Source organism: Oncorhynchus clarkii, chromosome 6, assembly GCF_045791955.1.
Source record: "Oncorhynchus clarkii lewisi isolate Uvic-CL-2024 chromosome 6, UVic_Ocla_1.0, whole genome shotgun sequence".
Lineage (NCBI taxonomy): Eukaryota > Metazoa > Chordata > Actinopteri > Salmoniformes > Salmonidae > Oncorhynchus > Oncorhynchus clarkii.
Window position 1 is genome coordinate 23,302,608 of NC_092152.1, and position 27,803 is coordinate 23,330,410.

General features: G+C 45.6%; 1 protein-coding gene across 5 annotated transcripts; it reads left to right on the forward strand.

Moving 5' to 3' along the window:
- The first annotated feature begins 456 nt into the window (after positions 1-456).
- On the forward strand, positions 457-27,457 carry LOC139410815 (phosphatidylinositol-3,5-bisphosphate 3-phosphatase MTMR3-like). 5 transcript variants are annotated; one of them, XM_071156347.1, is made up of 22 exons: positions 457-628; positions 7,874-7,954; positions 8,270-8,343; positions 9,873-9,962; positions 10,148-10,264; positions 11,284-11,307; positions 14,170-14,252; positions 14,372-14,538; positions 14,660-14,756; positions 15,852-15,965; positions 16,247-16,458; positions 16,700-16,831; positions 17,038-17,149; positions 17,670-17,865; positions 18,056-18,241; positions 18,524-18,694; positions 19,028-19,173; positions 19,787-21,356; positions 21,566-21,676; positions 21,838-21,926; positions 23,044-23,065; positions 23,685-27,457. In XM_071156347.1, the coding sequence occupies exons 3-22, from the start codon at positions 8,341-8,343 to the stop codon at positions 23,754-23,756; spliced, it is 3,714 nt and encodes a 1,237-aa protein (XP_071012448.1). In that variant the 5' UTR covers positions 457-628; positions 7,874-7,954; positions 8,270-8,340; the 3' UTR covers positions 23,757-27,457. The 5 variants fall into 5 exon arrangements, with proteins under 5 accessions (XP_071012448.1, XP_071012445.1, XP_071012447.1 ...); XM_071156344.1 differs by having other exon boundaries at positions 472-628; positions 23,044-23,070; XM_071156346.1 differs by lacking the exon at positions 11,284-11,307 and having other exon boundaries at positions 472-628; positions 23,044-23,070.
- Positions 27,458-27,803: the final 346 nt, after the last annotated feature.

Below are 27,803 nucleotides of genomic sequence, written 5' to 3' on the forward strand. Positions count from 1 at the left end.
CAATAAAATCAAAATGAGTGCTTCAGCTTGATCATTTCTCAATGCTAAGTTGGTGTCAACATGCACAAAAGCATAGGAAAATAGGTCGATGCTGGCTTTCTACAATGACAAATTCTCTCTGGTGGCCTAGTATAAGTTTAGGCCTACAAAAAAATGTATGTAACGTTAAGACAGATGTAAACAAAGATGGTAGAAATAGGTTTAAAAACGGTGCACTTTTTTGGGAAAGTCTCAACCGAATCCTTGGGACGTCCCAACTGACTCTACCCAATTGAAGTTAACATTTAAAACGGTTAAGGTTAGGATAGGTGTCAGGGCTTATGGTATGGACGTCCCAACGACACCGGATAGCGTAACGCTTGCATTTATTTATGTGTTTACATGCTCATGTGATTCGTTTGCGTACCCATCCCCCACATCCAAATAAACGTGGTTACGTTGCGTACGACGTCACGTATAATATTGGGTTGGCGATTCGCAGCGATGGCGACTCGATTCTTCTACGGGACGTATTGAAACTGGCCTCGGATATGGCAAATGTATTTCCTAACGTGTAATTTATTGCAAACCCAGTGCACGGATCTTCAACTGGATCATTAACGTTTCTATTGTCATTGCTTTCTCTCTGGTGAGTCTGCCGGTTGTTTTCCTGCTTCGGTGTGTTTTGACAGAGGCCTCAGTTTTGGGGTCCGCCCTCATAACAACAACAAAAACAGTTCCAGAAAGAGCAAGCAATGGCCAGTTCTGACTACGATTACTAGCTAACTGTAACTTTAGGACTGGAAGAAGCATAACTACGTCGTACCCAAACAGCAATATATTTATTTTGACCTGTCAAAGTCATAACGAGAAAATAGCATTCTCACAGCTTAACTAACTGACGTTAGCCGCTAACTAGCCATGTGATGTATATTGTTTCGATTGACTGGACTAGGCTAGCTCGCCGCTACTAGTTAGCAAACTGGCGTAACGTTAACGTGTGCTACGTTATAAGATGGCTCAAAGAGGAAACAACAACTACCCAAGTTAGCCAGCTAACTAACGTGGTAAACTCTAATCGGGTACAAAATTGTCTATCAATTGTTGACAGTTAACATGAGAAACAGAGAATGGATAATTAGCCAGCCTGCTAACTAACGTTAACGTAGTTGGCTAATAATACGTTTATGATTAGTCTCGCTAACTAATATTAACCTTGAGTTAGCTAGTTATCCAATAATACTTGTTGAAATTGCTATTTTTCTATTGCACGTCGCGAATCGGCCTTTAACATGCATTACATTACCACAAGTATGTGCACACCTGCTCGTTGAACATCTCATTCCAAAATCATGAGCATTAATATGGAGTTGGTTCACCCCTTTGCTGCTATGACATCATCCACTCTTCTGGGAAGGCTTTCCACTAGGCGCTGGAACATTGCTGTGGGCACTTGCTTCCATTGAGGTTGGGCACTGATGTTGGGTGATTAGGCCCGGCCCGCAGTCGGTGTAACAATTCATCCCAAAGGTGTTTGATGGTGTTGAGGGCAGGGCTCTGTGGAGGCCAGTCAAGTTCTTCCACACCGATCTCAACAAACCATTTCTGTATGGACCTCACTTTGTGCATGGGGGCAATGTCATGCTGAAACAGGAAAGGGCCTTCCCCAAAATGTTGCACAAAGTTGGAAGCACAAAATCATCTAGAATGTTGTTGTATGCTGTAGCATTAAGATTTCCCTTCACTGGAACTAAGGGGCCTAACCTGAACCATGAAAAACAGCCCCAGACCATTATTACAAATTTACAGTTGGCTCTATGCATTTGGGCAGGTAGCGTTCTCCTGGCATCCGCCAAACCCACATTCGTCCGTCGGACTGCCAGATGGGGAAGCGTGATTCATCACTCCAGAGAACGCGTTTCCACTGCTCCAGTGTCCAATGCCGGCCAACTACACCACTCCAGCACATGGTGATCTTAGGCTTGTGTGCGGTTGCTCGGCCATGGAAACCCATTTCATGAAGCTCCCGACGAACAGTTATTGTGCTGTTGATGCAGTTTGGAACTCTAGTGAGTGTTGCAACTGAGTACAGACTTTTTATGTCCAATGCACTTCAGTACTCGGCGGTCCCGTTCTGTGAGCTTGTGTGGCCTACCACTTCGTGGCTGAGCCGTTGTTTCCACGTCACAATACGAGCACTTACAATTGACCAGGGCAGAAATTTGACAAATTGACTTGTTGGAAAGGTGGCATCCTATGATGTTGAAAGTTACGGAGCTCTCCAGTAAGGCCATTCTACTGCCAATGTTTGTCTATGGAGACTGCATGGCGGTGTGCTCCATTTGTTTACACCTGTCAGCAACGGGTGTGGCTAAAAATAGCTGAATCAACACATTTTTGAAGGGCTGTCCACATACTTTTGTGTATTTATAGTGTACCTAGCTAGTTAGCTCTTGAAAGCCCTTCTAGGGTTTTCAGCTGTTTGCTTCGGCCACGGTTGGCTGTGTGTAAACAACAATTGTGACACTAATCATCGCTTTGCAAAATGTTTTTTGAAACGCATGTTAATATGCCCCTTATCTTTCATATCAGAGAGAAATAATCGTTCAACTAAAAAATATACACTTAATACATTTTTCTTTGTACAGATCCATTTGCTGTGTGCACCTCCGGTTGACAAACTACACTTTGTCACCAGCGTTTCCCAAACTCGCTGCACGTTTTGTTTTTTTATCAAATTTTATCAAATGTATTATTTGAATTAGCTGTGTAGTGTTAGTGCAAAAAACAAAACGTGCACCCCTTGGGGTCCCGAAGACTGAAATGAAACGAAATGGAATTCAAATAATTAAACCTACCTTTGTTTTAATAACATAAATGTTGTTTCATCGCTCAGCACTATATTCTAATTGCTTGCCTTGCTAGCTTAATCTCTGAAAAGATAACAATCAAGGCAAACTGCTACCGTTCACCAGTAACGTTAGTTGGCTATCTGGAATTCAAAAATCATGCTTTGATGCATGATTACTAATGTGTTAGTAAAATTATCTGATAGGCTAGTTCTTCTCTACTGGTCTTCGATCAGTGTTGGTGATTCACACAGTTAACAATAAATAGTTTGAGAAACATGTTTTTATTCACTGCTGGATAGATTGGCTTTGAATGTCACATGTTTTGATAATATCAGGCTTATCTGTCAGAACATTACAGCTAGACTAGCTCTTGCCCTTATCATGACTTGAATTCCCTTGCACTACAGTGGAGTCAGTGAATGTCCCTTTTTGCCTTGTGAGGGAAATGGTGAGGATTAGTAACGTTTCTAAATGTTAAAACAGAGCCACAGGATTGTAGTTAACATGGAACTGTGGTCCATACGTTCAGCTGAGAACCCATAATAGGGAAGTTATCAGCCTTCTTGGGTTCTCGAGACCAGCACATGCAACTACTCAACCTCTACTCTTCCCCAGAACGTCACACAGATCCTCACTCTTTCCTCATATCCTCCTTACGTCACTGAGATGGGAAGTATTCACTTTGAGAGATGATGATTTTAAGCCTTTGCTTGAGTGTTGCAGGTTCAGATCAGATGCATGGTAGTCATATGACAGGACTGAGGCGCTAAGCCTGCCCTGTGTGACTCTGCACACAGAGCCAGACTGAGCTGAGGCCATGGGTCACGAGCCTGCTGATGTTTAAAAAAAACATGCTTTGTTGGTATGTCCGCACGCACACCAGTGTGCGTGTGTGTGACAGATATGTTTTATCAGTCAGTGCCAGTGAGGAGGAGGGTACCTCTGGAGCATACACTGCTAACTTAGCTCTCGGCTCAGTCAGGTGACAGAATGACGTCCCTTTAGGCTGTGCCTAGGTCTTCACAATCTAGTAGGTTCAGGTTCTACGGTTCAGAAAGGAATCGGGCTCTTTCAGTCTGCAGGGTCTGACATTTTACAAGCATTTGTGGAACTGTTAATGCAGGTAGGTTGAGGTGAGACAATGAAGGTGCAATGTAAAGGCAAAATGGCTCGGTTTGTAGGGCTGGGCGACATAGAATTAATTCTAATTCATGTTTTAGAGCAAAGTTCCAAATGCCTGTATCGCAGAAATCGAGGTTTGTTTAAAAAATATATATATAATGTATTAGTGTTCTGTGTCTTTGGTTTCGACTCCCTCTGTGCTGTGTGCACTGTGCAACTTCCCACTCACACACAGACACCAAGCCCCTCCCACTCACAGAAAAGACAAAAGTTGACTTCTTCCTTTCTGACAACAAGCCATTTTAACTCTCTATTTGAGGTTTGGTCCAACAGAATCGGTCATATGGATACCGTAACGCTTAGACATTATTTGACTGAAATAGACGAGAACTTAATCTTTCTAACGATAGCCTTAGTGGTTAGAGCGTTGGGACAGTAACCGAAATGTTGCTGGATTGAATCCCCATGCTAACAAGGCAAAAATCTGTCGTTCTGCCCCTGAGCAAGGTAGTTAACCCACTGTTCCCGGGTGCCGAAGACGTGACTAGGTATCCCCCTTTCCTTTGTCTGAACGCCAAAAATGTACAGTGCCTTCAGAAAGTATTCACACCCCTTGACTTTTTCCACATTTTGTTGTGTTATAGCCTGAATCTAAAATTAATTAAATTGAGATTATTGGTTACTGGCCTACACACAATACCCCATAATGCCAAAGTCGAGTTATGTTTTTAAAAATATTTACACATTAATTAGAAATGAAAACCTAAAATGTTTTGTGTCAAAAAGTATTCAACCCCTTTGTTATGGCAAGCATAAAGTTCAGGAGTAAACATTTTCTTAACAAGTCACAAGTTGCATGGACAATAGTGTAATAATAGTGTAATAATAATAGTGTTTTAACATTAATTTTGTATGACTACCACATCTCTGTACCCCCAATACACCCAGGCACTGCAAAGATAAAGGCGTCTTTCCTAACTCAGTTGCCGGAGAGAAAGGAAAACCTGGATCAGTCTGCTTTCCACCAGACACTGGGAGATGAATTCACCTCTCAACAGGACAATAATCTAAAACACAAGTATAAATCTACAGTGGAGTTGCTTACCAAGAAGACTGTGAATGTTCTTGAGTGGCCGAGTTAGTTTTGACTTAAATCTGCTCGTAGATCTATGGCAAGACTTTTAAATTGTTGTCCAGCAGTGATCAACAACCAATTTGACAGAGCTTGATTTTTGAAAAGAATGGGCAAATATTGTAACATCCAGGTGTTCAAAGCTCTTAGATTTACCCAGAATGACTCACAGCTGTAATCTCTGCCAAAGGTGATTTTAACATGTATTGACTCAGTGGTGTAAATACTCTGTAAATGAGATATTTCTGTATTTCGTTTTCAATCAATTTTGCAAACATTTCTAAAAACAGTGTCATTATGGGGTATTGTTTGTAGATGGGTGAGAATAAAACATTTTAAAAACATTTTAATTCAGGCTGTAACAAGAAAATGTTGAATAAGTTGGTGTATGAATACTTTCTGAATGCACTGAAGAACAGAGTAGACCCTACTAATACAAAAGTATCAATGAACGTGGAAAATTAATGCTCAGTTTTTCATTGCAGTACCACACACTGCTAGCAGCATTTTAGTGACAGACTGTGCTGGCTGTCTACTGTTTTGTAAATGTAGAATGAGTGATGAATGACACGTTTATACAGTGCATTTGGAAAGTGTTCAGAACCCTGGACTTTTTCCACATTTTGTTACGTTACAGCCTTATTCTCTAAATGATCAGGATTCTTTTTTTAAAAATACAATCTACACGCTACCCCATAATGACAGCAAAAACAGTTTAATTTTTATGTTTTGTGGCACACTTTATAAACATTTTAAACAACCTCAGAGACGGGATTGTTTCGAGGTACAGATCTGGGAAAGGGTACCAAAACAATTCTGCAGCTTTGAAAGTTCCCAAGAACTCAGTGGCCTCCATAATTCTTAAACGGAAGAGGTTTGGAGCCACCAAGACTCTTCCTAGAGCTAGCCGCGAAATTGAGCAATCGGGAGAAGAGGGTCAGGGAGGGGACCAAGAACCTGAGGGTCACTCTGACAGAGCTCAAGAGTTCCTCTGTGGAGGTGGGAGAACCTTCCAGAAGTTCAACCAGAAGTTCAACCATCTCAACCAGCCCTTTATGGGAGAGTGGCCAGATGGAAGCCACTACTCAGTAAATGTCACATGACCGCCTGCTTGGAGTTTGCCAAAAGGCACCTAAAGGTTTCTCAGACCATGATAAACAATATTCTCTGGTCTGATGAAACTAAGATTGAACTCTTATTCAGTACTTTGTTGAAGGACATTTGGCAGTGATTACACTCGAGTCTTCGTGGGTATGATACAAGCTTGGCACATCTGTATTTGGGGAGTTTCTCCCATTCTTCTCTGCAGATCCTCTCAAACTCTGTCAGATTGGATGGGGAGCATTGCTGCACAGCTATTTTCAAGTCTCTTCAGAGATGTTAGATCGGGTTCAAGTCCGGGCTCTGGCTGGGCCACTCAAGGACATTCAGAGACTTGTCCCGAAGCTACTCCTGCATTGTCTTTGATGTGTACTTAGGGTCGTTGTCCTGTTGGAAGGTGAACCTTCGCCCCAGTCTGAGGTCCTGAGTGCTCTGGAGCAGGTTTTCACCAAGGATCTCTCTGTACAATGTTCCGTTCATCTTTCCCTCAATCCTGACTAGTCTCACAGTCCCTGCTGCTGAAAAACATCCCCACAGCATGATGCTGCCACCACCATGCTTCACCGTAGGGATGGTGCCAGGTTGCCTCCACATGTGACGCTTGGCATTCAGGCCAAGAAGTTCAATATTGGTTTCATCAGACCAGCGAATCTTGTTTCTCATGGTTTGAGAGTTCTTTAAGTGCCTTTTGGCAAACTCCAAGCTGGCTGTCCATGTGCCTTTTACTGAGGAGTGGCTTCTGCCTGATTTGAAGTGCTGCAGCAATGGTTGTCCTTCTGGAAGGTTCTCCCATCTCCACAGAGGAACTCCGGAGCTCTGTCAGAGTGACCATCTGGTTCTTGGTTACCCCCCTGACCAAGGCCCTCTCCCCCGACTGCTCAGTTTGGCCGGGTGGCCAGCTCTCGGAAGAGTCTTGGTGGTTCCAAACTTCTTCCATTTAAGAATGATGGAGGCCACTGTGTTCTTGGGCACCTTCAATGCTACCCTTCCCTTCAAACCTTCTGCTACCCAGATCTGGTACCCTTCCCCAGATCTGTGCCTTGACACAATCCTGTCTCTGAGCTCTACGGACAATTCCTTTGACCTCATTGCTTGGTTTTTGCTCTGACATGCACTGTCAACTGTGGAACCTTTTTATATATTTTATAGACAGGTGTGTGCCTTTCCAAATCATGTTCAATCCATTGAATTTACCACCAGTGGACTTCAAGTTGTAGAAACATCTCAAGGATGGTCAATGGAAACCGGATGCACCTGAGCTCAATTTCGAGTATTGTTTGGAAATTGTTTTGTCTAATCCATTTTAGAGTAAGGCTGTAACGTAAAAATGTGGGAAAAGGGAAGTGGTCTGAATTTTTTCCAAATGCACTGTAGCTGTATCTTATCTTACAGTTACACCCCCCCCCCCCCCCACCCCTTATCAGAATTGATGAGCATAGTATACTGTGGCCCAACTGGACGTAAATGGCTTTTTTCCATTACATAAATGTGTTTTAAGTGGTGCCTCTCACCTCACTTGCAGCCTAATGTACCCACCAGCACAGCTATATTTACCAGGGAATGAAAAGGTCTATTGTAGATTGAATGTTCCAGCGAAAAGTAAGCTGTTTGAGATGTTTGCAGATTAACTATTTGTTCATTCCTTATAATAACTAGTTTCATGTTCTCTTTTTTTTTTTTTCTACAGAATTCAATGTCTTCACTCTAACTGAAATTTGCAAAACAGGATCATCAGGATAGCACCTCATCTGTTGCTTGTTCTCTTTTGGTACGTAGCAAAACCGGTGCACATCACAGTTCTCGCTACTCATTTTGTTTAGTTTCTTATCATTTTGAAGTGATAACCTATTGAAAAGAACATCTTTGTCTGTGTAAGGGCTGTATTTCCTTTTCTACATGTGACACAGAATGAAATTGTGTGCCCTGCACTCCAAATCCAGGTACTGCAGGGTGTTACTCTCATCCATGTGATCACTGTTAATGAGATATTGTTTACAAGGGATCCTCTGCAATAAGAGACTACTGTAGTCCAGTTTTATGGCGCAATCAAATTAGATCTTTCCCCTTGTTCCACTCTCTACAGACTTAGATTTGGGGTCCAGTGAAGAAGGCCTGTGTTCCTTGTCCAGTGACCCACACTCCTTCACAAGGGCCATGGTAAAGTGCATCATTCATCATGACCGTTTTCTATCTACCAGTGAAGAAGAGCTATCTGTGTGTGTGCTGTCTGTCGAATCGGAAACTCCATTGATTTTCAGCCTTTTTAAATCCGCTGTGTTTACTGGTAGCTAGATGGTTGCATCGGACACAGTGTCAAAGTTCCACCCAGTCTGCTGCCTCAGCAAGGATTGTTTAATTTTGACTGGAAGCCTTAGTGATATGGAGTAGTATTACCACTGCATGTGATGAGTTACATCTTGGTCAATCATAAACCTTGCTCTGAAAGTGTGTGTGTGTGTGGGGATTGACATTAAGGGTAGCCCTATAACTTGGGTAGGGGTGTGACCTCAGCAGTCACGCAACTTGAGCCTGCTTGTGGAGGTTGCCCCATTGGCAAGGAGACATAAAATACCTGATATCAATCCAAAAAAATACTCCTGTTTTGCCTGATGGGCGAGTACCTGATGTGTATGTATTTTTATGTGTGTGTGTCTGCCTGTGTGTTTTGTGCGTTCCTGTGCCTGCCCCCTAACTGGCCCCTACAGAGTGTTACCCCAGCCATGCGGACGAACAGGACACTGAGCTTGGCTCCCAGACAGCGTTCAGTTGGTGGGATGGTCGCACTGAGCCTGCTGCCCCAGCCATGTCTTTTATCTGCAATGTCTACGGACCACCCTAATCTTTCTTTGTCCTTGCCAGTATTGCCATTATGTTCTCACTAGACTGAACTCCTATTGTGTCCTAGCCTTACCGCCCATGGGCCCCAGGGTGCTGCTGAAACGGACCAGGACAAAGCAAAGAGCACAGGGCCCTGTTTCAGAAGGCAGTTTAAAAAAAAATTCTACAATTTAGTCCCTGAATAAAAACTATTTAACTGCTTACGTGTTCATGCCTCACATTGCCATCAAAGAAATGTCCTCTGTGGGTTTCTGAAATATGCTCATTAAATTGAGAAGTATGGTATGCAACATCAAAGAGCTCCTCACGTGTGGCACAGACGGATACCAATAGAAATCAAAGGGGACCATAATTGGATCTAGCCACCCAAATTACATTTAGACCTGTAATTATTTAAGACACTTGGTTGTAAAAGGATTACTTATGATATTTTGTACTTGGCGTAGTGTGCTCTGTAGCCGGTATCTGTTTCTGGCTCTGAACTCGGTTACACAGACAAACTTTAGTACCATGCCAGGCTGTCAGCCAAGGGTGAGGTACTCTTCGCAGGGGACTTGGGCCTGGTGTGTGTGTGTGTGGAGGATTGAGAGATTGCACAGGGATGATTTAAGACCACACACCTATTTATAGTTGGTTTTAGTATCAACACTCCTCTGATTACATTTGACTTCATCATTGCCTGTTTGTGAAAGCCTATTCAATTAAGTTACTGGTTAAATGTGGGAGTGGTTGGAGAATGGCTACAGTCGATGCTGGTTGTAACCAGTGAATGGGGATAGTAGTGGACTAGTTATTTTACAAGACAACGGACATTCCACATAATCAACAACATATTTTCTGATTGGCAGGAGGAGGAGGGGCCGCAGAGCATGGAATGTATCCAGGCCAATCAGATCTTCCCCAAGAAGCCCCCAGTCCTGGAGGAGGGGAGCCTGCAGGTGAGAACACTAATTGCCGGAGCTGGTTAGCACAATGCCAAGTCATGCCTGTACAGTTATCGCAAAGTCATTCTTCTACATGTGTTTGTAATGGTAATTTAGAGTATGTAGGTGTGTATTTATATGGCACCTTTACAAGTGATAAGGTTCTGTGCCCTTTGATAACTTCCCTCCTGTGGTGCCAGGTGCCTTTTCCCGAGCTGCATGGGGAGTTCACAAAGTACGTGGGGAGAGCGGAGGATGCAATCATCGCCATGTCCAGCTACCGCCTCCACATCAAGTTCAAAGACTCCATCGTAAATGTAAGTACTGCCGACTAACTAAGTGAAGGCTTGGGACTTGATAGCACACAGTTTATCACCCAGCTCTAACACACACTTTAATTTCACAGACAGTGCCTAAGTGTCTGAAGAAACTCTACAGCTGGTCAGTAAAGTGAAACCCTATTGTCTCCAGTCTCTGTGCACCTTGACTTTTTATGAATGGAGACTGTGTGCTGGGTCCAGTGACAGTGTGCCACTACTGTTGTGGTAACAAGGCAGGCAGTCTGGAGAGGGCATTCTCTCAGTTGTTTTGCTTTTCTCTTTCCACTTGCCGTTGCCATGGTTGCAAAGATCCCATCAGGGATGCACAACACTTCCGCCCTCTCCCCCTTTTGCCGTGTTATATAAAGACCGTCTTTGTTACCAATGTGTGGTTATTCTTAGAAATTGACATCTCATTATTACACTGTTCGTAGTATAGAACACATTCCCCCAATTTACAAACAAATGACACTGCTTCACTTCCTCTCACTGTAGTAGTATAGTACCGTAGTGATAAACATCATTGTTGTGCAGGTGTCTGCGCCTTTTGGATTGGCATGTTTTACATATACAGGGACGTTTTTGCTCGATCACCGGTGTTAAAATTTTCCAGTTCTTACCGGCTAGCTCACCTGTGATTTTTATTTATTTTTTCTTCTTTTTTTCCCCTCCCATTTCTGCCGTCAGTCTAGTTATATTGGAGCTGGATCTCACTATGTTTAATAAAACGGAGTGTGTGTTCTCTTCACACATTTGGATTGGATGGTAAAGCATTTGTGTCACATGGCTGTGGTTCACCACTCACATAAAGAGAGAATGGGGAGAGAGAGCGCGCAGTGAGGCAGGCCGTTAACAAGCATCCGAGGAATTCATTGTGTGGTCAGATGTAGATTAGAGAGCAGGAATTATAACAGAGTGTAAGGAATGTGTGGCCAGGCAATAGCAGCAGAACAGACACCGCTTTAACTCTGTTTCCCTTGTCTTTATTGTCTCTCCTGTTTTGTTTTGAACAACAGAGTGACAGTTGTTGTGAGGTGTCAGTAAGTACCCAGCAGCCCCTGCATGCACAGCGTGTTGCCCTGCTCACAGACTGGGCTGAGATGGATAATGACATGGCAACTGTGTGTGTGTGAACCTGTTGAACACTGACCGCCTGTCCATTCTGCATGGCATTGGACCGTGTTGGAATTGTAAAACCAGCATTCGCTGCACTCCCCTCTGCAGAGCAGAAAATGTGCTTTTGGGTGAAACTTTGCCCTTCCATTTCCTGGTTGCTAAAATTCTATAATGTTTGCTTAATTTCAGTTTGTGACCAAACAAGCAATGTATAGTGTAAAGTAAGGATATTTAACTCTTACGAGGTCCGGGTGCTGCTGTTTTTCTGATCTACCTGATAATTAATTGCACCCACCTGGTGTTTCAGGTCTTAATCAATCCCTGGGGGGAAAAAAGCAGTGGGACTGGTTTCGCGGTCCAAAGATGAGTTTGAGGGGTGTTGAGAATGAGTGTATGATCTAAAACACTGTGACATTTATTTTTTCAATAACCCAAAATAATATTCTTTTCAGCTGTTTGAAGCTGTTGTACAAAACTGAAAGTAAAAAGACACAAGCTAAACTCACTCCTCGATCACACCTACAGCGTCATTGTGTTTTGGTCCAATGGAACGCTGTGTTTGTCGTGCAGCATTGCGGTCTATATGGTGACTACATTGGATAAATCCAACGTATGCATCAAATTGTACGCTTAGGCGGCTTGACAGAAATAGCAGAAGGTGAATGTTGAACTTTTGTTGCATACATATCCAGATGATGCTGTGTACCATTTTGCACAAGGACGCTGTACAGTCGTGGCCAAAAGTTCTGAGAATGACACAAATATTAATTTTCAAAAAGTCTGCTGCCTCAGTTTGTATGATGGAAATTTGCATATACTCCAGAATGTTATGAAGAGTGATCAGATGAATTGCAATTAACTGCAAAGTCCCTCTTTGCCATGCAAATTAACTGAATCCCCAAAAATCATTCCCACTGCATTTCAGCCCTGCCACAAAAGGACCAGCTGACATGTCAGTGATTCTCTCGTTAACACAGGTGTGAGTGTTGACGAGGACAAGGCTGGAGATCACTCTGTCATGCTGATTGAGTTTGAATAACAGACTGGAAGCTTCAAAAGGAGCGTGGTGCTTGGAATCATTGTTCTTCCTCTGTCAATCATGGTTACCTGCAAGGAAACATGTGCCGTCATCATTGCTTTGCACAAAAAAAGCTTCACAGGCAAGAATATTGCTGCCAGTAAGATTGCACCTAAATCAACCATTTATCAGATCACCAAGAACTTCAAGGAGAGCGGTTCAATTGTTGTGAAGAAGGCTTCAGGGCGCCGAAGAAAGTCCAGCAAGCGCCAGGACCGTCTCCTAAAGTTGATTCAGTTGCAGGATCGGGGCAGCACCAGTACAGAGCTTGCTCGGGAATGGCAGCAGGCAGGTGTGAGTGCATCTCCACGCACAGTGAGGTGAAGACTTTTGGAGGATGGCCTGGTGTCAAGAAGGGCAGCAAAGAAGCCAATTCTCTCCAGGAAAAACATCAGGGACAGACTGATATTCTGCAAAAGGTACAGGGATTGGACTGCTGAGGACTGGGGTAAAGTCAACCATCCAGGAACAGTTTGGTGACGAACAAAGCCTTTTCCAGTATGGTAGAGCACCTTGCCATAAGGCAAAAGTGATAACTAAGTGGCTCGGGGAACAAAACTTTGATGTTTTGGGTCCATGGCCAGGAAATTCCCGAGACCTTAATCCCATTTGACAACTTGTGGTCAATCCTCAAGAGACAGGTGGACAAACAAAAACCCACATTCTGACAAGCTCCAAGCATTGATTATGCAAGAATGGGCTGTCATCAGTCAGGATGTGGCCCAGAAGTTAATTGACAGCATGCCAGGGCGGATTGCAGAGATCTTGAATAAGAATGGTCAACACTGCAAATATTGAGTCTTTGCTTCAACTTCGTGTAATTGTCAATAAAAGCCTATGACACTTGTGAAATGCTTGTAATTATACTTCAGTATGCCATAGTAACATCTGACAAAAATATCTAAAGACACTGAATCGGCACAGTTTGTGGAAATTAATATTAATATTTGTGTCATTCTCAAAACTTTTGGCCACTACAGTGTGATCGAGAAAGCTTAGAACGGATCTACCAATTATCAGGCTAGATCTATAACTTACATTTTTATGTGAATTTGGTTGAGTTGCCCATGAAGCTACATGTTGGATCTCTTCAGTATAATACTGTAGTTTTGGTGGTTATTTGCCTAGATCAGATGAGGGTTTAATAGACAGTAAATATGAGGCGATTAGGGCTGCAGATGAACATTTTACTGCATGTTGATCCAGCAGTTTTACGTACTGAATCAGTACACGAGGGAAGCACATCAAATCGGAAGGCGGTGCTAAAGGAGATGTGAAAATGGCAACCTTTGCCTGGGAAATGCTATTTGACATCTAATGCAGCTAGTTTGCAGCTGTGAAGGAGTAGTCTGTGCTCAGATTTTCAAGGTGACAGCAGTGTAGCCTTTAGTTCTCCTGGCATTATCGGCATTATCACACTTAACGTGAAACATTACTAGCCTACTAACATAACTAGCCTACTAACTTGTTTTGAAATGTAGACATTTTGTTGGTGGTGATATTGCACAAGCATTTACTGCATGTGCTTGTGACTTCTGCTCTCTTACTTTAGAATGTCCCCTTGTGTGACTGTAGAGCACATGTAGGCCTAGAGCCTGAAACTAGCTTATTTGTTTGTGCGTGAGAAAGTCGGCTTGCTGGTTTGGAGATTGTGGTACACCAGAGTGTGACTGTTGTGTTCCTGTGTCTGTGTTTATTCTCTCACCAGGTCCCTCTGCAGCTCATAGAGACTGTGGAGTGTCGTGACATGTTCCAGCTCCATGTCACCTGCAAGGACTGTAAGGTCGTCAGGTAGGAGGACCAACTGAAACAATACACACATGCATATTGCGTGCAACATTTTTGCTGATGTTCATGTCTTGGTTTAGGCCTATAAGCTAGTATGTATGATTGTGCTGCTTGTCTCCCAGGTGTCAATTCTCCACCTTAGAGCAGTGTCAGGAGTGGCTGAAGCGGCTGAACGCTGCGGTCCGCCCTCCGTCTTGCTTGGAGGACCTCTTCTCCTTCCCCTTCCATGCCTGGTGTGTGGACGTGTATGCCGGGGAGAAGGAGCAGCACGGGGAGCTGTGCAGGCCAGGTACATAGACCAGGACACCGGTGTCCTCAGACAACCTCTACTCAGTGGTGACAGACCCAAATCCTTCCCGTCATTTTGGCTAATCTCATCTCTCCTCATGTGTCCCTGTGTGCTCTGTTAGGAGAGCATGTGACCTCCTGGTTCAAGAATGAGGTGGAGAGGATGGGCTTCGACACTCAAAACGCCTGGAGGATATCTGACATCAACAGCAAGTTCAGGTATGAGCAGCTAACAGCCCCCTGACAGCCTGCATCCTACAGGGCTGATCTGATTACCAGGCCTCCCAGGGTAGTGCCATGATAACTGTCTGCTGTCACCCTGCTGCACACACTGCTCTGTGTGTCTGATACAGAGGCTGGTTGTACTGTTGTCCTCCACTGGTGAGGAGCCTCCTGTAGATAAGGACCTTGTCCACGATTAGGTGTCCAGGAATAGGAACTTTTTAGAGGCATCACTCAGCCTGTGCCCCCCTCTCCTCCTGTTCTAACCCCTGCCCCCCTCTCCTCCTGTTCTAACCCCTGCCCCGCTCTCCTCCTGTTCTAACCCCTGCCCCCCTGTTTTAACCCCTGCCCTCCTGTTCTAACCCCTGCCCCCCCTCTCCTCCTGTTCTAACCCCTGCCCCCCTCTCCTCCTGTTCTAACCCCTGCCCCCCTCTCCTCCTGTTCTAACCCCTGCCCCCTCTCCTCCTGTTCTAACCCCTGCCCTCCTGTTCTAACCCCTGCCCCCCTGTTCTAACCCCTGCCCCCCTCTCCTCCTGTTCTAACCCCTCTCCTCCTGTTCTAACCCCTGCCCTCTTGTTCTAACCCCTGCCCTCCTGTTCTAACCCCTGCCCCCCTCTCCCCCTGTTCTAACCCCTGCCCTCCTGTTCTAACCCCTGCCCTCCTGTTCTAACCCCTGCCCTCCTGTTCTAACCCCTGCCCTCCTGTTCTAACCCCTGCCCCCCTGTTCTAACCCCTGCCCTCCTGTTCTAACCCCTGCCCCCCTCTCCTCCTGTTCTAACCCCTGCCCCCCTGTTCTAACCCCTGCCCCCCCTCTCCTCCTGTTCTAACCCCTGCCCCCTCTCCTCCTGTTCTAACCCCTGCCCTCCTGTTCTAACCTATGCCCTCCTGTTCTAACCCCTGCCCCCCCTCTCCCCCTGTTCTAACCCCTGCCCCCCTGTTCTAACCCCTGCCCCCCTGTTCTAACCCCTGCCCCCCCTCTTCTCCTGTTCTAACCCCTGCCCTCCTGTTCTAAACCCTGCCCCCCCTCTTCTCCTGTTCTAACCCCTGCCCTCCTGTTCTAACCCCTGACCCTCTCTCCCTTGGCATTGCCAGGCTGTGCTCCAGCTATCCGCAGCAGCTCCTGGTGCCAGCCTGGATCACAGACAAGGAGCTGGAGAACGTGGCAGCCTTCCGCTCCTGGAAGAGGTTCCCGGCCGTTGTGTTCAGGTGGGGCTTTCTGTCTTTGTGTAGCGTTGTTAGTCAGTGAGAGAGAACAGGGATAGGTTATCTGTGAATACAATGCAAAGCAAGGACAACTCCTTTCATCCCGAGGTGTGTTTCATGAGTAGGGAGGCTTCCATCTTTGCATATGTATGTTTTTTTGGACCCAATCCTTTTCCTTGTTATTGACTCCAGATGCCAAATGGATCAGTTGCTCCATGTTGTTTTCCCACACAGTGCAGTCTGTTCTCCTGACTGTCCCATGCCTTTCCTCCCCTGTCCTCCAGGCACCAGAGCACTGGGGCTGTGATCGCCCGCTGCGGCCAGCCGGAGGTCAGTTGGTGGGGCTGGAGGAATGCAGACGACGAGCACCTGGTCCAGTCCATCGCCAGGGCCTGTGCTGTGGACTGCAGCTCCCGCAAACACCTGGCAAACGGATCCTACATCAATGGAACCAATGGAATCATCGGCACCAATGACCTCGTGGACACTGACTTCGGTCAGTCCACAACACACAAACATGCACACATTCTCACACCCATACCGTACATGCAGAGTGCTGAAGCAGCACCTTCCCATCTGTTTGTGTGGCTTTGCTGCAGACATATGGTTGTGCAATGTGGGCCTGTCAGGACTTGTGCTGGTCCCTCTTAGACATTTATTACCACTTTTATTTGATAATACTGACTGTCATCACCTATGCAGAGATTTAATTCCGGTTGTGTCTCTTCGTGTTTCAGAATCGTCCCTGACGAACAGCTCGGAGGTAGAGACACTGGCCATCCAGCCACAAAAGCTGCTGATCCTGGATGCCAGGTCCTATGCAGCGGCTGTGGCCAACAGGGCCAAGGGAGGGGGCTGTGAATGCCCAGGTAAGATGGCTCATCTCTGGGCCAGTGAATCCAGGAGACTGAGGTCAATGGGTTTGCATGGAAGCATGTTATTGTCAACTTAATGTCAACAGAAAAACTGTACAAACTCGCAATCTGTACTGTTATTTTTCTGCCCTAGAGTAGTTGTTTTGGTATTAATGATATGTTAATTTGTCACAAACTGACTCATCTCCTCCTCCATACAGAGTACTACCCCAACTGTGAGGTTGTGTTCATGGGCATGGCCAACATTCACTCCATCCGCAAGAGTTTCCAGTCCCTGCGCTTCCTCTGCACCCAGATGCCAGACCCGGCCAAGTGAGTTGTGCCTCTAGCACTACAGTGGAGGTCCATTCCGACTAGGCTCACAATCCAAGATGAATTACACAAGCAGAGACCACCTACTCCACTCCAGTTTGTTGCCATGGTGGCGTAGTAACTGTACTAACCCCAGTTGGGTTTTAGCCTTGCCCACACATCTGGTTCTGGTTTAGGAACCCGGCCCAGCCCACAACTAAAGGATCTCTTTCCATTGGAACTTTCACATTCCACTCTGCCATTTGTAATTTAATCAAAATGTCTCCCTTGAACCAAGAGTATGTTGTTGAAAGTACTCAGACTCAATAATTGTAAGCCCTTTTCATAACTATGGTCACATTCAATGAAACAGACATATTAAACATACATATTTTAAGAGCCTCTTGCTCTTGCCCATTAGAGGTCTTTGGTTTGTCTTTATCTAAGATGAGCTGTTGTGTTTATAAGTCAGTGCTTGGTGTGACTGAGTGTATGGGAGTAGTTTGTGTACACTACAGCTTCACCGGCTCTCCCTCTGTAGCTGGCTGTCTGCTCTGGAGAGCACCAAGTGGCTGCAGCATCTGTCTCTGCTGCTGAAGGCTGCCCTGCTGGTGTTGAACGCTGTGGACCGCGACCACAGACCTGTTCTGGTGCACTGCTCTGACGGATGGGACCGCACGCCCCAGATCGCTGCCCTGTCCAAGCTCTTGTTGGACCCATACTACCGCACCATTGAGGTAGGCTGGCTGGGATGATCATTGGGCCCCGTTGATCGTTGTATTGGAACATTTTTAGGTTGATTAACAATTAGACATAAACAGAGGCACATTTTAGATGGCTGGAATAAATGCATATGCCCCCCCCTTAAAGTATAACATCCATTTTGACTGAAATGTATCTCTTGCTGTTGATATGATTTCTCTACAGGGTTTCCAGGTGCTGGTGGAGACTGAGTGGCTGGACTTTGGCCATAAGTTTGCTGACCGCTGTGGCCACGGGGAGAACTCAGAGGACCTGAACGAGCGCTGCCCGGTCTTCCTGCAGTGGCTGGACTGTGTTCACCAGCTCCAAAGGCAGTTCCCATGCTCCTTTGAGTTCAATGAGGCCTTCCTGGTAAGGAGGATGACCATAGACCTGAATAGGATGGAATCAAACTCACTTAGTCAGGAATTGGATGCAACTCAAATGTTTATATTTTGATTAGTATGAATGACAGTCAAATGTTGGTTTGAGTTACTGTTTTTATCTAGCTGATCTGTAATTACCCTGGAGAGTTTTGTCATATTTTAGGCTCCGAGATGCATGGCATTTTTTACTCACTATCATTATCATACCTGAGATTTGAGCATGCTCCGACATGTTTGTGTGTTTCTGGTCCTGTGTTTGTCTGTGCAGGTGAAGATGGTGCAGCATTCCTACTCGTGTCTGTTTGGCACCTTCCTGTGCAACAGTGGGAAGGAGAGGGAGGACCGTCAGGTTCGGGAGAGGACCTGCTCCGTGTGGTCACTGCTGCGACCAGCCAACCGCGCCTTGAGGAACATGCTCTACTCCTCCCACTCCGAGACTGTATGTCTGCTCTCTGTTTTCTCAGCCCTTTATATTGGAACATTCCTCCATGCCTTTTATACAATGGGGGGGGGTACTTCTAGGGGATGCCCCAGAGTGCTATAATTTATTTTTGTTTACTTAAAAATGTTCATGGTCCTAGAACTAAACTTTAATTTATGACACAAACAATGTCATCTTATCTATTTAAAACTGTTTTTGTGGCCACTTTGTTGACATTGTACTGTCTTGCCTTGCTTGCTCAAGTGTGAATATTTTGTCCATCAAATACATTAATATTTATGTTCAACCCCCTGCAAATTCCTATATCTAAAGTTGGGTCTGTTGTTGTAGGTGCTCCACCCAGTGTGTCATGTACGTAACCTGATGCTGTGGACGGCAGTCTACCTTCCCAGCTCCTCCCCCACCACGCCCTCTGACGAGTCGTGTGCACCCTATCCTGTGCCAGGTGCCAACCCTGAGGACACTCCCCTGGGCAGGTGAGCCTGCCACTCTGCTCCCTCTGATGTAAGATAGACCCAGGTTTCGGGCACCACAGCCAGAGGGACCTCGCTCTGTAACCTGCTCTATAACCAGCTCAGCTGCCTAATTGCTTTTCACTCACACAATGATCGGTCTGGGAGATGCAAATAGTGTTATCCTCTGCTTATTTAATCTCTCATGACTTTGTCAGTGTCTTGAAAAGATAAAAAATAAGTCAGTTGAGGCAGTTTACAACATACCTCAAAGTATTTTTGTAGCCATTTGTTATTGACGATAACTGTGTTGAGGACGTACAAAAACAGTGCTGAATCCGTTCCATTTTTTTTTCTCTGCAAGATTAACTGTCTGTTTTTAGTTTTTCCTTGATCAATAGGTTATGGGGATACATTTGATTACAACACAAATTTTACATGAGCTATGCTTCGCTCCATATTTTCCATTTGTGGACATGCATGTCTTAATCCTGAACACTATAATATGATTACCTGATTATATACACAGCCTCCACTTCAATCATGAGGCCTCAATGATACGGAGCCATTGTTTAGGGAAAAAAGGCTTTTTTCCATGTGCTAATCAACTCAATGCATCTCTTTCCTCCCTCGACAGACGTCCAAAGACCCGTTCCTTCGATAACTTGCCCAGCGCATGTGAGCTGGGGAGCTCGTTGGCCCCAAACCGGCGCTCCAGTGACCCAAACCTGAATGAGAAGTGGCAGGACCACCGGCGCTCTCTGGAGCTCAACATCGCTATGGGGCCCGACGGAGGGGGAGCTCAGGAAGGGCGTGCTAACGGCCAGCCTGGAGCAGCAGGGCGTCAGGCAGGCACGGCCGACTCTGAGCCGGAAGACAGCCCTGAAGGAGGGCAGATTGAGCTGAGAGACAGAGCCTCCAAGGGGTTGTTAGCAGCAGGAGAAGAGCTTGAGCTCTCCATTGAGCTGGCTGTGGCAGAGGGACAGATGGAGAACATTCTCCAGGAAGCAACAAAGGAGGAGGTTGGTGCTGATACTCAGAGAGAAGCTAACGCTGCTGCTCCTCTTGCCGTGGCTCAAACTCTGATTGATGCTAATGTTAATGGAAGAGAGACGGCGAAAGAGGCCAGCACCAGTGATGGTAAGGCTGATAAACAAGCTAACGTCAATGGGGCTGAGAATCAGACGGAGGCTACTATCACTAATGGGCATCACCCAGAGAAGGGCACAGATGAGCCTGAGGAGGAGTCTAGTGTCTCTCCAGGCAGTCCCACAGACGTTCCAGAGGAGCAGGAGGTGGCCGTTCCAGAGGAGCAGGAGGTGGTAGAGAAGCAGGAAGAAGTGCTGGTGAAGCATGTTCTGGTGAACCGTACTGCCCAGGAGGAGCCAGACCACAACCCTAGCACCAGCACCCCCAGCCCAGCCCACGCTGCCCTTAGAACTATGATCAATGGCTTTGGAGAGAGGACACCAGTGGCTGCTGAGAATCACCTTCCACCAGAGCTTAAGTCCAGCAGACATCTCTCAGAGGTCCTGGTGCAGGCTGACAAGAGGGCCTCCCTCATGGAGAGCTCAACAGAGACTCTGACTGAAGAGGCCAGCACCAGGCCAGAGGCCCCAGTGCAGGTATCCATCTGTGCAGGCCCCCAGCCCTGCTCTGAAGGCAGGAGTCAACCCCCCTGCCACAGGAGAGTGAACGGGGAGGCAGAGCCAGAGCAGGGGGCACCCAGGACTTCAAATGGAGGACACAAGCGGCCCTCCGTCAGTGCCTTCCAGTCTTTGAGTGCTGATCCCAGCAGGGAGGGACTGTGTAATGGCGAGAGCTTGGAGGGGGAGACCTGCAGTGGCCCTCACTGGGCCAAGGTGAATGGGGAGTGGGCCCCACTGAGCCGCCAGGTGTCCCTGGCCTCCTGCAGCTCCCTGACCCACCACCGCCGGGGCAGCTGCTCCCAGCACCGCTGCCTCCATGCCTTACTGGGGCGCCCTGCCGCCACACCCAGCCCCGAGCAGCCGGCCCGCAGTCACCTGGACGATGACGGGCTGACGCTCCACACGGACGCCATCCAGCAGCGGTTGAGGCAGATTGAGGCAGGCCACCAGATGGAGGTGGAGACGCTGAAGAAGCAGGTGCAGGAGCTGTGGAGCCGCCTGGAGAGCCATCACCACGCAGCATCCCTCAGGATCAACGGAGATATGGGAGACGAAGTGGTAAGACCCGGCCTCGTTCTGCAGAGAGATGACTAGGCAGTTAAGAGCTGTGACTAAGTAATTTGAGTGAGGATTTTCAAAAATGATTTGATCAGACTGACAGTGCTGGAACTAGACATTTGAGGGGAGAACCACTTTAATTGTTAATATTTAGTCAGATGTGAAATTACAAAGATACTGAGTTTCTGTTCTCATTCCCTCCCACTCAGACCTCAATGACAGACTCTGAGTATAACCTGGATGCTAGCTGCCTGTCCCGCTGCAGCACAGAGCTCTTCTCTGAGGCTAGCTGGGAGCAGGTGGACAAGAATGACACTGAGGTAAGCTGCCTGGCCGAATGGGATGCTACTATAGGGGACCTGGAGGAGGGGTGGAAGATGAATGATGGACTATAGTGGCTGTAGAGACTGGGAGTTCACAGATAAAGTTTGGCTGACCTTAAGATACTCGCTGAGAACTGCCATTTGGCTGCCTGTTGCAGGTGACCCGCTGGTACCCGGACCACTTGGCAGCCCAGTGCTACGGGTGTGAGAGTAGGTTCTGGCTCGCCACCAGGAAGCATCACTGCAGGTAACTAACCACAGGCTTTTGTCCTTGCTATGGTTTGAACCGGGCCTTGGCTGCACTTAGACACACTGCTATCACTTCTGATGTGATGAGACTTAACTCAGGAGACACTGCCTCAGTTCAAGCTTGTTTATATCAGTTTTCTACTCATTTATTCCTTCCCCCTGAGATCCTGCTATTCCGTTTGGGTCTTTTTTTGCTTTGTGATTGGCCTTATGCCCGCAGACATCTGTAATAGAATGACAATTTTCATTATCATTTATCATGCCCATTTTGTGAGGGAAGACAAACATTTTGTTTTCTTCATGGATGTTGTGGATGTGCTTATGAATGGGACAGATCTGCCATGCAGGTGCTGTCGTCTCTGCATTGCCTCTTTTGGTTTTCTCATTTCCTCATATTGTTATCCTTTCTACTTCCCTGGTACTCTGGGCCAATGTGGGACAGCTTCAACATGTTGCCCCTGCTATTTACATTTCCACGGTGCTCCCAAAGCTGCATATCTATAAGCTGTCTGTACCTTTTGGTTAAGCCATAGTCAGCAAATTAGTTTACCAGCACCATTTTGGTCCCTGTCCAACAGAATGCTCACAATGCCACATTGTAGCCTACAAACAGAGCATTTTAGTTTCTTCCCTGTTATTCCAACTGGAGCTTTTACAAGGCGCCTTGTGTTTGAGCCCGGGTGTAAAGGCCTTACATGACAATTAGCTTGTTGGCAATATGTTAACATTTGGGCTATTTGCGACGTTTTCAAAACTGTTTAGGGCTGATTGCAGACTTCTAGTGAAATGCAGAGATTGTTTGAATGCGCAGTTTAAATCGAGGCCATTCAAGACCGACCTTTTCATAGTATGTGCTACTGGTATCACCCAGTCAAGACCACAGTGAAGGAACGTTTTTGAATCTGTGCCATAATGGGAGCAGCCTATGTAAAGAGGTCTAGTGTTTGTTATGCATGGAACTGGGAAAGTAGGGTTTCTACAGTATCTGAGTGAGTGTGATAGGGAGAGATGTTGTCTGTATTAGCAGTGTAGACTAGATGAGAGCAGTGTTTGTGAGTCTGGTCTGGGCCACACTGATGGTTGCTCTTGTCCATTCTGTACCCTCTCCTCCACAGTGACAGGGAGCCTGTCCAAGAGGTCTGGTGAGATACGGCTTCACTGTCCCCTCTTTCCCCTCTCACCTACCTTCCCTCTAATCCTGCATTGCTCCACCTTTTTGGTTGACTTCATCCTAACCTAACCCACCCCTTACCTATTGGAAAACCACCCCGCTCAGACACTTTATGTTGGCAGCATTCTCCTTAAGAAAGTCAGATGGCTCTCACATGACCGTGATGGCCATCTCCTGTCTGGTCATGTGGAAGGTATGAGCATGAAGCTGAGAATGGCTGGCAGTTGTCTGCAAATATGTATTAACAACTCATCTGTTTCTCATGGCAGTGCAAGGGGTGCATTTAGTGAGTGGGCTATAGGGGAAGTTTTTGTTTTTATGCCTTTTTGCCAATACTTCCACCTGGAAATGTCTAATCAGTGACCAAAGTGTTGAGCCACTAGTCTGAAAACATACAGGACCATGTCAGGTTTTCTTATCGGGGTGTCAGTATAACAAGTTATGATGAGTATAAAGATTGTGTGCTACATATTAAATCAAAGGGTCTTACTTTTAATTGCTGCATGGATTTTTCTCTCATATCCACTAAACAGCCCCTCTGTGATGGAGACTGAACCTGTGCTGTCTCACTGTCTCCCCCTGTAGGAACTGTGGGAATGTATTCTGTGCCAGCTGCTGCGACCAGAAGATACCCGTGCCAAGCCAGCAGCTGTTTGAGCCCACCCGTGTTTGTAAGACCTGCTACGGCAGCCTCCAGATCAATACAACTCCCAATCCCATGGAACTGGAGCTGGAAGAACCCATCACAGCCAGCTCCAACTAGGGCCCTGGGAGGGGTTAGGCCAAGCCTTCCAGCCAATACTCAGCTAGCCACTGACACGGTCAGGCACTCTACCGATGAGCTCAGGAGCTGCAGAATGTCCCATGTACGTGTGTGCTGCAAAATATGGATTTTCATGTATAAAGGTCTGCAATGCCAGATGTAGTGGAGGAGGTGAACAAGGTGTTTTTGCTAGATGCTAAGCACTTTGAATGGTGGTTATGCACAGGAATGGATGAATGGACAGATTGATGGAAGGGTGTGTGACAACACACAGAGGACTGCTGGTAATGTTTGTCGACGTGGTGTAGGACTGGGACAGCGATAGAGCGAGGATAGCCTGTCTGGTCCCGTTGTCCAGGGGGGGCACGAGAGGGTCATCTCCGAATGATGCTGCAAAGTCTTCTTGAGGGCTTGTTCATTTTATTTTATTTTTTTACCCACTTATAGTTCAATTACAGGAGTGGTACCATCATCCATCCCCTAGGGACTTTTCTGAAGCTCCAGTGCTTCAGAAACCACTTCTAGTGTCCAGAATAGGGCTGGACTGTGTTGGCAAGACCTTCCATTGACTTCTGGGGAACACCTGGATGAACTTGGGCAGAATTTCAACTTGCGTTATGTGTCTGAAGTTAGGACTCTGCCCTAAGCAGGGAGGGTATTTGGGAGTTAGTGTTAGTTTTTGAATTGCATCAAAGTATGAATCCTCTCCTAGCTGGTTCCATTTTGCAACTCTCTTGGCGTGAATAGGTGCCACACACTAATGGTAGACGGTGTAGATAATGTTGACAGCTGGTATTATGACAGAGCTTCTGAACCAATGCCGCGTTCAAAACAACTGGGAACTCAGATCAATCATGTCAGTGATCGTCAGGTCGGAAAGTCAGAGCTATAGAAAGAGGCCTGAATGCCCAAGTTGGAATTCCGAGCTGGATGACTGTTCACATAGATTTTTTCCAGTCGGAACTAGTTTTTTAACGAGTTTTGAACGCGGCATAAATTTAATTTGGCATTGTCACTTGTTTTCAGAGACCTAAATAAACTTGAGGAGAGGCTGTGGAAATGCATTCATTTACCCATCACTTCAAATTAGGATGACCCCCCCAATTTACCCAGCAGGCACTTGGCACTGAAGTGGACATGACATCACGTTCAATCCATCACAACTAGGGTTTAATAGGAAGTGGTGTAATGGTTGTCATGGGGTCACTAAGGGATGTGCTTTAGTCATGTTACTGTATCAGTGTCCTCCTGTGATGACAGGAACTCATTTACCAATGTGTCCTCATCTGCAGGATGGGTGAATTATTACTCAACACTGACTGCTTATTTAGTAACTAACTTCCTTGCTATTAGTTGAACATAATGAAACAGCCCTAAAATATGAAGTTGAGTCATACATGCATCACAATCTTTCCCTTTGAACATCCTCAACCACCATTGCGTCATGTCCTATATAAACCGAGGAAGTGCTGGATAGTACAAGGGGATGAAATGTATAGTACCTTGTCTCTGTGGAACATCCAGTGTTGTTCTCTTAGCTGGTTAGCTCGGTTTTCTCCTGCTGAATTGAGAAGTCACTTATTTCATCTCTCTTCAATAAACTCCTCTCAGATACATTTTTGTAACATAAATAATATATTCAGATAAGTATATAGCGTTTAAGAAACGATGTATAGAAGAATCCTTTTATAGTGGCTTACCAAATTAGTCACCATAAACCTTTTCATTTGTATCTTTTTGCTGATTGCTGGAAAAAAACTCTAATTTCAACCTGTTGGAAACCGGAATCTTTATTTTTTTAAGGGGGCATGTTCCTGTTTTGATGCTGCAGTGGTTTTCCATTTGATTGCGATCAGTACCTGTTTTCATTATTTATTGATGTTGTATTCTTGAATTGCTGTCTCAAATTTAGACAATTATATTGCCACAGGATAATCAGTGTTTATCAGTAGTGGATGTTAAGGGCCGTGAGAAAAGATGGCCCAAATCGATGAGATTCCCATGCACTGACAGAATGGTGGTCCGAAACAACAACCTAATACTATACCCCCACCTCCCACTCACATACGGTCACGCATACCCCACTCATATACAGTACATGTACACACTACCTCTACCATACAGGCAGGAGCTCCACACACTCGTACATGCACACAGATATTCTCACTGTGCTTGTAGTAGTTGATATTTGCTTTTCAGATGTTCGCCATCAATATTGGCCTTTTGTTATTAATGATTTTTGGGTTTTACGAGCATTAAATGTACAAATACAACCCTATACGATGTCCAAAATTATATCCTTCAAGACTGCCAATCATTAATAATGCCACTTGTCGTACTAGCAGGACACAAATGAATCACGGGATTTCAGCAATTGTTATTATTCACAACTCTCTACCTGATCAGCAGACTGTGTGAAAGAGCCATGTATAGTTTGGACAGCCATCTTGTAAAACCATCTGAGGGCTTAGACCAAACTCTTGACTGTTGATCTCTTTCAATGACCCCCTGAATAGCTTATACTGTGTACATTTCAATGGCTGGACTAAGTAGTCCATAGCTTCAGATCTCAAAGCCATGTGGGTCTTTCTGGTCATACTTTCCCAAACTGAGGTTTGACATTGAGGGCTAAATTAGGTTCAGAGTAATGCTCCTTTAGACACTCATTTCCTTCTGGCTTCCATTAGTGTCCCTGTTGCACTCTGGCATGGCGAGGCTAGAGGCTTGTAGGGCAGTTTCACCATTCGTTGTTTTGCATAGCATTTCAGTTAAAGTAGACACTGCCACAGAAATACATCAAACAATAAAGCTGAAAATGAGTCTGTTCTATTCAGTATTATGTCACCCACAGAAGGACTCCCATGAGGGATGAGCCTGTTTTTCTTTTGGTGCTGTTGTGGGGCATAGCTGGATATGATGATGGGAGTATGTGGAGGGGTTGGATTTACACATTGTCTGTCTGGAGGAGCCCTTACACTTTGTCCAGTTGGGTTTTTGAGTTATTTTGATCTTCTTGGGCTTTCATTTCTCTTCCCTCGTGTGATTTAAGAAGCTGTCCATCACGTAGTTCCCCATAGGAGGCATCCCTGCAATGGCCCAGGACTCCGGTGTAAATGCAAGTGTTTCCGAGCGTGTGTGTCAGAGGGAAACTGGTGCCAAGCAGTTCTTATACAGGTCTTTAACAAAGCAGTGGAGTCTGCTGAGAGACGGCTCATAATAATGGCCCGACCAGCGCAAATGGAATGGCATCAAATACATGGAAACCATGTGTTTAATCTATTTGATACTATTCCCGCTCCAGCTATTACCATGAGCCCGTCCTCCCCAATTAAGTTGCCACCAACCTCCTGTGTAATAAAGGGATAACTAATGTGCTTTTGATTTGTTTTCCTCCTTTACAGTTATCTTTAACAAGCACTTTCATCCTTCTCATGTATCGTCGGTCGCAGAGGACTTTGTAGCTGTTTCCTGTAACAGGACATAGCAGTTTCTTGTAACAACAAGTGCTCTTTTTGTTTAGTATGTTTATTTTTGTTTTGTTGAATTTACTTTAAAGAGCATTACATTGATGTAGAAATAAAGGAAAATAAAGTGGGCTATTTCCATGTGTTATTTGCTAGCCGGAATAGTTTCTCATGCAAAATGAAAATATGTAAAATGTATGGTACATATCTTGACACATTGCCAGGGTAGGTCAATCATCTTTAATGTATGTACAAAAACCTTTAGTTGTCTTGCAACAATGTATACTTATTGAACACAAATTCATGTGACTACATGACAGCAACACAAACCAAAAATCAAGGTAAAAAAAAAAGCAACTGCTGCTCTAAATGACTCATGCTCTTCTGATGTGACAAATGTAATATTTTATCAATTGAAAAAGAAGCGGTAATAGTGACGAACCCTGACGATTACTGGACTTCATAGTTAGTTCACTG

Excerpts from the sequence above, each read along its gene's own strand:
- LOC139410815 (XM_071156344.1), top strand. Across the intron at positions 14,539-14,659 it reads CGGGGAGCTGTGCAGGCCAG|GAGAGCATGTGACCTCCTGG; the intron begins GTACATAGACCA and ends GTGCTCTGTTAG. Across the intron at positions 19,174-19,786 it reads GAGGACACTCCCCTGGGCAG|ACGTCCAAAGACCCGTTCCT; the intron begins GTGAGCCTGCCA and ends CTCCCTCGACAG.